At 39.9% G+C, this 12,951-nt stretch overlaps 1 protein-coding gene across 1 annotated transcript in view; it reads left to right on the top strand.

The window, feature by feature from the left end:
• Window positions 1-529: 529 nt before the first annotated feature.
• ABI3BP (ABI family member 3 binding protein) overlaps window positions 530-12,951 on the top strand; it is a gene marked incomplete at its 5' end in the record, with an annotated part of 255,936 nt that continues 243,514 nt past the window's right edge. Inside the window, one exon of the mRNA XM_023762091.1 lies at window positions 530-623. Coding sequence (XP_023617859.1) covers window positions 530-623 — 94 coding nt within the window. The remainder of the gene's footprint in view (window positions 624-12,951) is intronic.

Consider the following 12,951-nt stretch of genomic DNA (forward strand, 5'->3'; position numbering starts at 1 on the left):
TAGCTGTGTAGCCAAGTATTCACTTTTAAATGTTTCTTATAATACTGGAACTTCAGAATGGTTAAAAGTGCATTTTTATGAGTTTACTCCCATTTAAAAGAAGAATTGGATTGGTGTACTGGATAATTAAAAACAGTTTCCTTCCTAATAAGGTTTTATTTTATATTTTTAACGTTCCAATGGTTTTAAGTATGTCTTTTCTGGATTTTAAAAATAGCTCAACCAATGTTTCAAAATTGACTAAATACTTTTTCTTTCACAAACACAGATTGAACATAAGTTTGATGTTTATATCACAGGAGCAAGAGACAGACAGTTATAACCTAGCAGGAAATGTTATGATATGTTTTTGCTGTTGTGCCTTTCTTTTTTTTGGTGTGAGAAAGGGTGTGATGTCATGCTGTCTCCACCCCCTGTGAGTAAGCCCACGGCTCGGCTCAGTGCAGCCGCCCGCCTGTCACCGGGAGACAGTCCACTTAAATGCAGCTCCAGGGTTGCGGGACACCCACCAGCATCACTCCCCGTGTGAGGTGGCAAATGCAACATGCTGTCCAGCCTGGGGTGTCTCCTTCTCTGTGGAAGTTTTGCACTAGCCCTGGGAAATGCACAGAAATTGCCAAAAGGCAAGTAGCTCTGATGTGTTGTGTTTTAACAATAATTTTTAAGCGATACTAGTTTTGAAATGTTGACGTTAAGTGTGATCTGCTTTTCCAGATGGGGGTGGGGGGCATAGCGTTTTATAGGGTGGACAGTCTAAGTTCAGATGTGTGAAGGAGTTACTTAAAACTTTTACTTTTTTTCCCTCTCTCTGTTATTTACTTTTCAGTTGGATCTCTTTATTACAAAAATGAAATCCAACTTCTTATTAGGTTTAGCAGATGTTCACGGGAGCTTGCATGGTATCGTGTCCAACTACAGTATTTGTATGTGGAATCAAATTATATAGATGAGCATTGTAGTCTGTTAAAAAGAGTTTTTGGTGTTTTATCCCCCTTCCCAGAGACTAAGCCAGTACTATCGTAAGGTTTTAAAGCAACTAATTCGGAAACCTGAATCTTTGGTGTAAACCTCCCGCACACCTGTTCACTCGGAGGTTTGAGGACCCGAGGCGTGGCCCGTCAGCCATGTGTTAATTCATAGACACGCTTCTCCAGTGGAGTTTGGATGAGTTTTGATCTGCTGGACAGGACACTCCCCCCTTTCCTGGCTAAAGTGCTCTCATTTTAGAATTGGTATTTTGTTTACAAATGTCACCAGAAGCAAATTAATATTTTGAAAGTTAAACCCTAAAAACAATCGTTTGAGCCCATCAGCATGAAAACAAGAGCTTTCCTCTCTCCTGCCTTTAAACGTAAACGTTACATGTACTTTTTTTGTTCCTTTGCAAAGGCACTTTCCGAAGCCAACTCCAGGTCCGAGCGGCTTTTTATGGTGACAGACTGCTTTAGTCAGCAGGATTAGGAAAACAGGCTGAAACTTACGTACAGTCACAATGGAAAATAGTGGAGGTAATGCAGGGCCACAGGCTTGTCAAAACCCTGCTGGGCAGGGAGTCAGAGAGCAAGATTGTTAGTGTCAGAACATCCGAAAGATCCTTCCTAGGGGATAGTTTGTCCCAGGTGGCAGTTGTTCTCTCCTCAGTGTGTTGAGTGAAAGTTGAATCTAGAATTGTGAAGGCTGAAGGGTTTGGCTAGTTGATATTTAACATGATCACATAAAGGGTAAAGAAAAAGGCCAAGTTTAACTCTGGATAATTATGCAAAGAAAAAGAAAAACAAGTACACACTATTAGATTTTTATCTTCTATCAAGAATTTTGTTTTTTGATCATAGAAGTGTTGCAATAAATCAATTATGAGCCACAAGCATAAGCATTCAGAATTAATTGTTCCTGCTGCTGAAATATTTAATAAGGTCACACCATTTGAGAGGAATCCAGGGGTTTTCTCAGGCTCAATTTTTACCTTGGTTTTATTTTACCTTTTATTCACTGTGCAGGGATGATAGTCACAATTGGTTACTGCAGATTTCTGCAAATTCCAAGTGCTTTAATTACCATGTTGTAATCACTGGATATATCTGTTGACATAATTTTTAAAATATGTTTTGGTAAAAAAAATGATCAAAACAGCCACAAAACTCTTCTTTAGTCCCAATGCACTTTAATCTGAAGTATTTTTATCCAGGCTTCTTTTGTAATTTTTGAAAATATCCATAGTTTTGGTAATATTATAAAGTAAGTGGAAGCCTCCTTGCCTGTAATACTATATTTTTTCTTTATTATGAAAGCTACGAAGAAACTTTCTTTTAGCTTTAACTGAAGTTGTCTTTCTCAAATTGCATTTCAGGAATAGGTGTACTGTCCTCAAAATGGGGTTGGGGAGCATCTACTCTTCATCAGTAACTTGGGGAGCACTCATGCTTTGTCTCCTTTTGGGGAGTCACAATAAACATAAGAATTTTACAGGATCTGAAACTTTTTAATTAGGAAACCTGTCCAACTTATTTAACCTATTGTTTCCCAAACTCATTTGACTAAGAATGCTTTTCTGGTGGAATAGCTATAATATCTTGCTAGGGGCTGTCTTTCAGAAGAACACATTTGGGGAAATGCTGAAATAAACAAGGAAAAAGGGGATAACACTTTTTCTTCTTTTCTACTTTAGAGTCAGTTAAATATCATTTGTGATCTAAGAACAGGATAGAATTTTAAAGCTAGAAAGTACACTAGTGATCACGTAGTTTAGTGTTCCCTGACCTTTGGGTTTATGAACCAGTAAAAATACATATGTGTTTTTAATGTCAGGTCCTGCTATGGAGGACATACTTGAATTTTGCCAGGTAAGGATGTCAAAGGAAAAAGATCACCATTGTTTATTAAACAATAGCCACTTTAACAGATTTATAAAATAAGCAAATTTATATAAATATATCCATTGTTCTTATTTTTCACATTTCACCTCAGACTGATGAAGTTCATCACAGGCCAACATTTGGTAATTTCTGACCTAATACAACCATGTATTTTCAAATTAAGATGGGCAGGGGAAGTTTAGTAACTTTTCTACATTGATGGAAGAACCAGAACAGGGATCCTGGGCTTCTGACTTGAAACTGTGTTCTATTTGAGATATATAATATAACATAATCTAAATATATAAAAGCCTAAGCGACCATTATGACTGGTCACGATGACATGCACTGACCACCAGGAGGAAGATGCTCAACGCAGGAGCTGCTCCTGGTGGTCAATGCGCTCCCACAGCCAACCTCCTGCGACTAGCCAGCCAACCTCCCACAGTCCCTCCCCCCAGCTGGCCAGCCAACCTCCCATGGTCCCTCCACACCCCCCGGACTGGGTGAGATGGCCCTGATCAGCCCCAATTGCTGGCCAAGCCGAGGGACCCCAACCGTGTACGAATTCATGAATATAATTAATATAATATAATATAATATAATATAATATAATATAATATAACATAATATTTATATACAAGGTGGGGCAAAAGTAGGGTTACAGTTCATATGGAAAATCATACAATAATTGATAAATAATTCATATATATAAAAGCCTAAGCAACTGTTACAAACAGGGGACTGGATGACCAGATAACCAGCCGGTAGCTATGACATGCATTTACCACCAGGGCCAGACGCTCAATGCAGGAGCTGCCCCCTGGTGATCAGTGTGCTCCCACAGCCAACCTTCCATGGTCCCTCCCTCCAGCCGGCCAGCCTTGATCAGGACTGGGCGAGATGGCCCTGATTGGTCCTGATCACTAGCCAGGCTGAGGGACCCCGCTCGTGCATGAATTCGTGCACCAGGCCTCTAGTAATACAATAATAAACTCTGTGTTTTGTGTATTCACAACTGTTACCCTACTTTTGCCCACCCTGTATATATAAATATTTTGTTATTTATAAGAAAAAGAAATTATTTTTAATAAGAAGTCACTCAGTGCATGTCTTATGCATGTTTGCATATTTAGTCACATACTTATAGAAAATAAATTATGAATCGCTGCTTTTTAAAAGCTTAGAGTTGGAGACTATTATTAACAGACGTCTCATCTTCACTTCTCAATTACTATATTCCTTGATAAATCATTTACCTTTGCTAAGTCTCAGTTTTCTCATCTGTAAATGGGAATAATGTTAATAATCACATAGTATTTTAGGATTAAATGCAATAAGAGATGCAAAGCTTTTAGTGAAGAGTCTAACGTATAACAAGTATTCATTCAATAAATATTATTGGGTTACAGAAAAGTGGGTCAATACTGAAAAAAATATGCATTCCAAGTAATACATGTGTCCAAACTGTCAGATAAATCTCTTGGAGGATAGAAAATGTGGTGACAAGTTCTTGGCAGAAAGGTGTGGCAAGGGAATAAGTGTTGCTCTACCATGAGAGAAGGCCTCTACCATGTCTCAGCCTGACCATTGTCAACACAGTGTTTGATTGTCTGTGGAAATCTGCACCTTTGCCTTAGGATCAGCTTTTCCCTTAAGATTGTTAAGGCCTCATGGAACCTCCAGGAGACATTCTCTTGCACTTGTTTTTCAAGAGGAGGATTATGCTATAACACACAGGCCCTAGAGAAGAATTACCACATTGTTTTACACCTTTGACATCCCTGTGCTCCAGCTACCTCTCAGAATCTTTGTTCTTGGCACCATAGAACTTCTTTTTTTTCCCCCCTGGAGTACAGGCTAAAGTAAAAACCACAGAGAACACACATATAGTGAAGGGAGCCAACAAAAGCTTATAATGAGACATGAGGGGCTTGACACACCTCTTTGCAGAAAATCCTGTGTAATAAGCCAGAAGGCAAAGGCTACTATTTCTAGCCAACTCTATCAGTCCTCCTGAGGCATATGGGCAGAGAGCAACAGAGGAGCATCCAAGATACAAGTGCAATCAGATGGGCCGAGAGCATGAGGCTCTTGGGAGCGACTCTTGGCATGTGGCAAAGGAAAGTCACATCTGGCTCTTTGCCTCAGGTTCTTACCTGACAAGGTAGAAATCTCTGACTCCAAGGACAAAACACACAGGGGTAGATGATGATAACAATAGCTCTCATAGCTATTAATAACTGTTATTATTATTATCACAGATAACATTCTTTGAGCTCACATTAGATAGTTGTGGTAATTTATGGCTAAATATTCTTTTTAAAAAATATATTTTTATTGATTCAGAGAGGAAAGGAGAGGGAGAGAGAGACAGAAACATCAATGATGAGAGAGAATCATTGATCGGCTGCCTCCTGCATACCCCCTACTGGGGATCAAGCCTGCAACCCGGGCATGTGCCCTTGACTGGAATCGAACCTGGGACCCTTCAGTCCACAGGCTGACACTCTAGCCACTGAGCCAAACCAGCTAGGGCTGGCTAAATATTCTTAATGTGGAAAATCTAACTAAATTCCCAAAGCTTTCCTATAAAGCAGGCGTTTTATTACTCTCATTTTATAGAGCATAAAAATGTTTGCCTCAGTGTTTAAGTGATTTGCCCAAAGTCACTCAGCCAGCAAGTGGCAAAAGATTATACCCTTAATTTCTATGTAGTACCAGTTCCCTGCTCCATGTAAAGATAGCTAATTTGTTCAAGTAACAAATTATAGTCTGTATACATGCAGAACTCCCGAAGCTGGGAAGACACAGCTCAGCACTTGTCTTCAGGGAGCTGACCAGTTCCTGGAAGAGACATGGATGTATAGGCATCATTACAATGAAGTGAGATCAGTGTCTGATTTGGGAGAAGTACGAACAGCTTTGAGAACAAGCAGGAGAACCCAACCCTGACAGAGGATCAAGAATTATAAGAGAACTAGTGGCCCAGTGCACGGATTCCTGCACATTGAAAGGAAATTAATTAGAAGAAAGATTCATGTGGTAATTACATTACTGAAAAAAATTACATGTCAAAATAGTATATATAATATCTATAATAATAAAAGTTTAATATGCTAATTAGACTGGACAACTGAACGGCCTTCCAGACAACCTTCCGGACAAAGCCGGGGCTGCGAGGGCCGAGGCAAGCTGCTGTGGCTGCAAGGGCTGAGCCCCTTGCACGAATTTCATGCATTGGGCCTCTAGCATTATTATAAAATTAAAACATGTGTGCAATTGGCACCAGCAAGAGCTTTATATGTATCGTGCATGCACGATTAAACGTTTATTTTTAAATTGCCAGTGTGCATCCTATGTACCGGCCGGTCGAATGGTAGGATGGGTGGTTGGTCATTTAGCCTTATAAATATAGAGATATGGCACCCAAGTAGAGGCTTAGAAGACAAATTCAAGTTGGGGTAAAGGAGGATGGTTAAGAGGTGACGGGCCTTCCCAACAGGGATATGTATAGGGCCAGACCAAGGCAACCCCCAGGGGCCAGAGCTCAGTAGGTGTTAAAGTACTCAGAGGGGGAGCCAAGACTAAGAAGTCCACACAGATTGCAACTTTGTCTTCCTTGTCTCGATTTACCCTGACTCCCCAAGATTGATTACATAGAGGCAATAGAAGGCAGTCTTTGGAGAGGAGGGTTCCTACATCTTGCTCTGTAAACTTTACCAGCTACTCAACTGGGGTCTGGCTCTCACTCTCCATGGAAACCTCCCATGTTGACAAAACAAGAATGTGTTACTCCAAGGGTCAACTCCATTTTTTTCAAAGGGGTTGGTAGTTGCAAGCAGCTGGAGAGGATTTCTTTCATCTCAGGGCAGGGAGGTTGTAGGTGGGGAGGAAAACAGTAAGGAATAAAAATACGCTTAGTGGGAGGGGTTCTGCTATTACTTGAATAATATAATTTATGTATTGGTGGTATTAAAGAGTACACGGGAAAAATGGTTCTACTCCTACAAGAAAACAAGTTCAAAAATCACAGAAAGTTAGCTTAGCATCTTTTATAGCTCTAAAGTTTCTTAGAAGTTTTAGTGATTTGTTTGTCTATTCAACTACTGTTTATTAAGCATCTACTAGGTAACACTGAGATCCAGCCCCTGCGATAAGAGACTTGTATTAGAAATGTAAATTTTTTTTAATTTGATTTTTGGAGCTTTTTTAAAAAAAATATATTTCTTTATTGATTTCAGAGAGAAAGGGAGAAGGAGAGAGAGATAGAAACATCAATGATGAGAGAGAATCATTGATCGGCTGCCTCCTGCACACCCCCCACTGGCGATGGAGCCCGCAACCCAGGCATGTGCCCTTGGCTGGAACCGAACCCGGGACCCCTCAGTCTGCAGGCTGACGCTTTATCCACTGAGCCAAGCCGGCTAGGGCTAGAAATGTAAATTTTTAAAAAATCTTTGTTGTTGAAAGTATTACATATGTCCCTCTTTTTCCCTCAGTGATCCCATCTAGCCCACCCCCGTCCCCTGCCCCAGGTCTTCACCAGGAATATAAAAATCGATCAAGTATAATTTGTTTTGTACTAAGACTATTATATTTAGAACCCAAGGTTTAAAAATAAGGTTTCCCTGTGTTAATTATACATTTACTAGTTTACTATCTTAATGAAAAGATAGTTAAAATGTTTTTGTAGGTTACTGTCAGTTGACAGAAGATATGTCTGAGACAAAAATGAGCTATCTGATGACAGGAGGGCCTTTCAGGAGATGTGACCAACCATGCAATCTGGGTCACAGTCCTCAGAAAGATTCCCTTTGCCACTTCCCTAATTTTATAAATTATCATTTATAAAAGTAGGTATAAGATAAAGAATATGGAATGTAAATAGATGAACTTAATAAAAGTGAGCTAAAAGATAGGATAATCTAATGTGAGAGACTATAATAGTAAAATAAAAATATAAAAATAAGTAGTATCACCTAAAGAAGGAACATACTAAAAACAGAAAAAGATGATATATACACATACATTCTATTAAAGTTATGTTTAAAAATATGATAATAATTCACCATGTATTATATATCATGCATGGTGTTTAATGCTAAGTGTTTATATAAATTATCTCATTTTATTCTTATGCCTATGAAATATATATTATTACTGTCTCCATTTCACAGATGAGGAACTAAGCCTAAGGAATATGTTAATTATCTATTGCTGCATAACAAATTACCACAAAATTAGTAGCTTAAAACAACACATTTATTATTTCACAGTTTCTGAGGGTTAAGAATCGGAGTCTGGCCTAGCTGGGTCCTCTCCTTCAAGGTCTCTCACAAGACTGTAGCAAAGGTGTTGGCTGGGACTGGGATCGCATCCGAAGGCTTGACTGGGAAAGGATCCACTTCCAAGTCCTACAGTTGTTGGTAAAATTCAGTTCCCTCATGGTTGTTGGTTTGAGGGCCTCGTTTCCGCACTGGCCATTGACCAGAGGTCACCTAAGTTCTTTGCCACATGGGCCTTTCTATTATGGCCACTTGCTTCATCAAAGTGTACAAGCCCAGATGAGTCAGTCTGCAGGCAAGATGGAAATCATAATCTATGTAGTTCAATCATGGAAGTGACAGGCCAAGTCCTTTGCCATAGCCTATTGGTTACAAGCAGCTCACAGATCCTGTCATACAGGTGATTACGCAAGAAATGAATGCAGAAGGAAGGGATTATTAGGGGTTATCTTAGAGTCTATCCACAACAAAATGGGCAATGGCTAGAAAATGATATAGTGGAACTATGAATACAGACAATCTAACTCCAGAGAATATACTGGTTGGAGTATTAATACGCCATCTACTTCCCACAGAATTGAGCCATTAGTGGCAGATGCCAAACTGCCAATTTGTCTTTCATATTTTTTTGGTGTTAATAAAACAATTCTTCCACAGGATATAGGAATCAAAACACAAAATTTAGGTTATACAAAGAACATATTCTTTTTAAAAAAATATATTTTTATTGATTTCATAGAGGAAGGGACAGGAAGAGAAAGATAGAAACATCCATGATGAGAGAGAGTCATAGATCAACTGCCTCCTGCATGCCCCACACTGAGGATTGAGCCCACAACCCTGGCATGTTCCCTGACCAGGGATCAAACCGTGATCTCCTGGAGAACATATTGTTAATATGACACCCAGATGCATATAGACTTTTTAATACTGTGGGTTTTTCCTCTAGCCCACAGTCTCTTCTTGTGTTGGGATGGTCCCAAAGGTCTAGGAGGCACACAGTAAGAAGGGTAGTAAACTTCAAGGTTTCAGGCTGTTTTGTGAAGGTTCTGTGGACAGCTAGACTGAATCAGGACTCACTCCACTGTTCATAATGTTAGCTTGGGTTCCCCACCAAAAACCTTCCACGGTGAGATTTTTGGAGTTTGTCATAGGTTTCCCTAGTCTAACAAAACCCTGACTTGTATTCCTAGTGATTTTGATAGAAATGTGGGAGCCTTGAAGCTAATCTGAGGATTTTAGGCCCTCTTGGTACAGCAAGCATCCCCTAAAAAGTCAACTAATGCTCCTCCCCGTGGAAGTCCGAAAAGAAGGTAGATGTATCGCCTTTATAGAACGTTCATTATCATTTTCCAGTCATGGACTGTGTATCTAAAGCCCATACATAAGAAAGCCAGTCTGAAGCCACCCACTCCAAGCACCTTCTGGTCAGATTAGAAATTAATTTTAGAGAAAATTGAGGTCCAATTTATACCTCACCTGTCATATAGCAATTCAATGTTTTCTTTAAAAATAAATTTAGCTATGAGTACAAATACTATAGCAGCTATCCCAAGTGTTGTAACTCTCATTGCACTTAGAATAAATGAAACTTTCCAAAATATCAGTACTTTTCTGCTTTTCTACTCAGTTATGATTTTATTAGTCTGAGGTGGGAGACTTGTAAAAATTCCTCAGGTGATTCCAATGTGGCCAAAGTTGGAAACCACTGATCAAAAGGTTTTGAAAATTTGCATGTGTAAGTGGGTGATAAACCTTTCTGGATAAGTGCAGGGTAAAATTTAGGAGTTGCAGTAAATTATTTTGCTAAGTTTTAATATTAAGTTAAAGATTTTATTTATTTATTTTTTTATTTACTGCTTCATTCCAGGATTTTAAAGCATTATTTGAAAAAAAATTTGAGAATTCCTTCTCAAGCTGTATAAAATAAAGAAATATTTATAACTGAGATTAACATTTGTTTTTGGTGTTAAAAATGCTAATCTCTACTTTTACAAAATCTCAGAAGCCAGATCCAAAAAGCTATAGCAGATTGTGTTTTTCAGGACTGGACTTACATTTGTTCATTTTGTCATTCAACTAACATTTTTTTAAAAAAATTATCATATTAGGATTACAAAGATAAGTAAGACACTGCCGTACTTCAAAGAGTTTGAAATTAGTAGTATTTAAAATGACTTGGCTACACCAAAGTCATTTTCTTTTAGATAAAACTGTTGGTGTCTTAATCCTTCAACACTTGTAGGAGTTAACCTACCCCATTGTATTGCCATGCACTAGCTTTAAGTGACATATATGTATATATATTTTAAAAAATGAATTCATGTATTATGTTAAGAAAAACGAAACATCCCATGATCTCAGTCAATGCAAAATACAGGAATTAGTCAAATGTTCGATAAATTTCCATATTCAGAAGGTCCAGGTTATCTGAATTGCCTTTGGAAGGGTTCCTTTAGTTGTGCGTACTATTTTATACATTCCGGCTCATCTTCTTTCTGTTTTATGCTAAGGAAAATTTGTGGGCATGCAAGATGATTTATTATCTGAGACATATTCCACTGTATCTCCCACACAGTCTCTCCTCTCTGAGTGGAGAACGAGCCATTGCCAGGACATAGCTTGGGGGGTGCCTTGCTTCCCACAAGTTGTCAAAGCGGAGTTCCAGACTTCCTTTCTCCTTAAATGCCATCCTTTAATTTCTCCATTCTGCTGGTTGATAAGAAAACATTCTGGTTTTCCAAGGGCCCTGCTAGAATCCACTGTGCACGTGTGTGTGGGCGTGCGGGACCTAACAGGCTTTCCTTCTCCGAGAGCAGCAGATTCTGCCGTTGAAGGAGGGGTTTGGGGCAGCTGCCAGAGTCATGCTGGCAGAGAACCCTGGAATTCAGTCCTGTTACTGATATGCTGGCAGGGGATACAGGACAGAGTTTCCTTCTCCTTTCACTTTCCTAAATGGAGTTGAAGGAAGCTCCAGTCAGGAAGTTCAGGACAAGGAATCAGACAGTCTGAAGAACACCCCCTCCCTCTCTCTCCTGGCTCACCCTCTTCAAATACCCACCCGATCATGTTGTCACAGAGTGGTTCCTTAGGCACTCACATTTTCATAAGAGTTAGATGTTCTCCATGGAAGTTTCCTCTAATCCAGGGGTGGGCAAACTTTTTGACTCGAGGGCCACAATGGGTTCTTAAACTAGACCGGAGGGCCGGAACAAAAGCATGGATGGAGTGTTTGTGTGAACTAATATAAATTCAAAGTAAACATCATTACATAAAAGGGTACGGTCTTTTTTTTTTTTTAGTTTTATTCATTTCAAACGGGCTGGATCCGGCCCGCGGGCCGTAGTTTGCCCACGGCTGCTCTAATCTGTAGTTTCATTATGAATTGGAAAGATAAGTATTGGAAAATAACAGCAGGGGCTAGTAGGGAAAGCCCAGGAGTAAAAGTGAGCCTGGGCACATGTCCTGACCTCTCTCAACATCAGATTTTCTTCCTTGAAAAAAGGGAATGAGAAAAACAACAGTTCCCTTTTTAGCCTCCACTACTAAATATCAGGGTGACTTCAATGGAGTTTTTTGGTAGTAACTTACTTAACCTAAGTAAGAGGAGATGTGAGGACCAGACACATTTTTTTTCTTTAAATTTTTTAATTTTTCAATTACAGTTTACTTTCAATATTACATTAGTTTTAGGTGTCATTTAGACAACTTAAAAAACTCTTTATCTGCTGTGGCAGCTAGAGGATCTCTTAGTTGCTCTGGGCTCCTGGATACCTCCTGAAGAGACACTGTGTTGAGAAAAAGCCACTGCTGGATGTTCACGTTGACGGTGTCAGGGCCTGTGTTGTGTAGCCTCAGTGGCACGGGGACTGAGGAGAGGAGCCATGGCACTATGGATTTTTTAAACATGATTCTTGCTATCAGCATTCTGCTCCTATCTTGGTCCAACTCTCCCTGCAGGGTTTTGGAAGGTCCTGCTCAGAGCAGATTTATCTTTTATTGTGAAAGGTTTGGGAGTATCAGTCATGGTCTTTGGTCATTTTTCTTTCCTCCACATATTCTTGGGATGCAGGTCTGTGTACTTGGTTTTCCCCTGGATGCCTCCTGCAGTCTGTCTGGCTGACCCAGGTCCTGGGTTGGTCTGATCAGCTGGCTGATCAGACCCTGGGTGAGATTCTTTTTCCCATCCTCCCTCTTTTTTATTAACCCTCCTTTCCCTTTAGCCCAGAGGTTCTCAACCTGTGGGTCGAGACCCCTTTGGCGGTCGAACGACCCTTTCACAGGGGTCGCCTAAGACCATCCTGCATATCAGATATTTACATTATGATTCATAATAGTAGCAACATTACAGTTATGAAGTAGCAACGAAAATAATTTTATGGTTGGGTCACAACATGAGGAACTGTATTTAAAGGGCCAGAAGGTTGAGGCCGAAGCCGGTTTGGCTCAGTGGATAGAGCGTTGGCCTGCGGACTGAAAGGTCCCAGGTTCGATTCCGGTCAAGGGCATGTACCTTGGTTGCGGGCACATCCCCAGTAGGAGGTGTGCAGGAGGCAGCTGATCGATGTTTCTCTCTCATCGATGTTTCTGACTCTCTATCTCTCTCCCTTCCTCTCTGTAAAAAAATCAATAAAATCTATTTAAAAAAAAATAAATAAATAAAGAGCCAGAAGGTTGAGAACCACTGTTTTAGCTTCTTTCTCTCTTTCCCTCTTAATTGCCTCCTTTTCTCTTTCCCCCTTCTCTGAACACCATTAGAGTCCCCAGAACTTCCTCCTGGCTTCCACCCCAGCTTCTGCTACTGGCCACGT

Source organism: Myotis lucifugus, unplaced genomic scaffold, assembly GCF_000147115.1.
Source record: "Myotis lucifugus unplaced genomic scaffold, Myoluc2.0 scaffold_231, whole genome shotgun sequence".
Lineage (NCBI taxonomy): Eukaryota > Metazoa > Chordata > Mammalia > Chiroptera > Vespertilionidae > Myotis > Myotis lucifugus.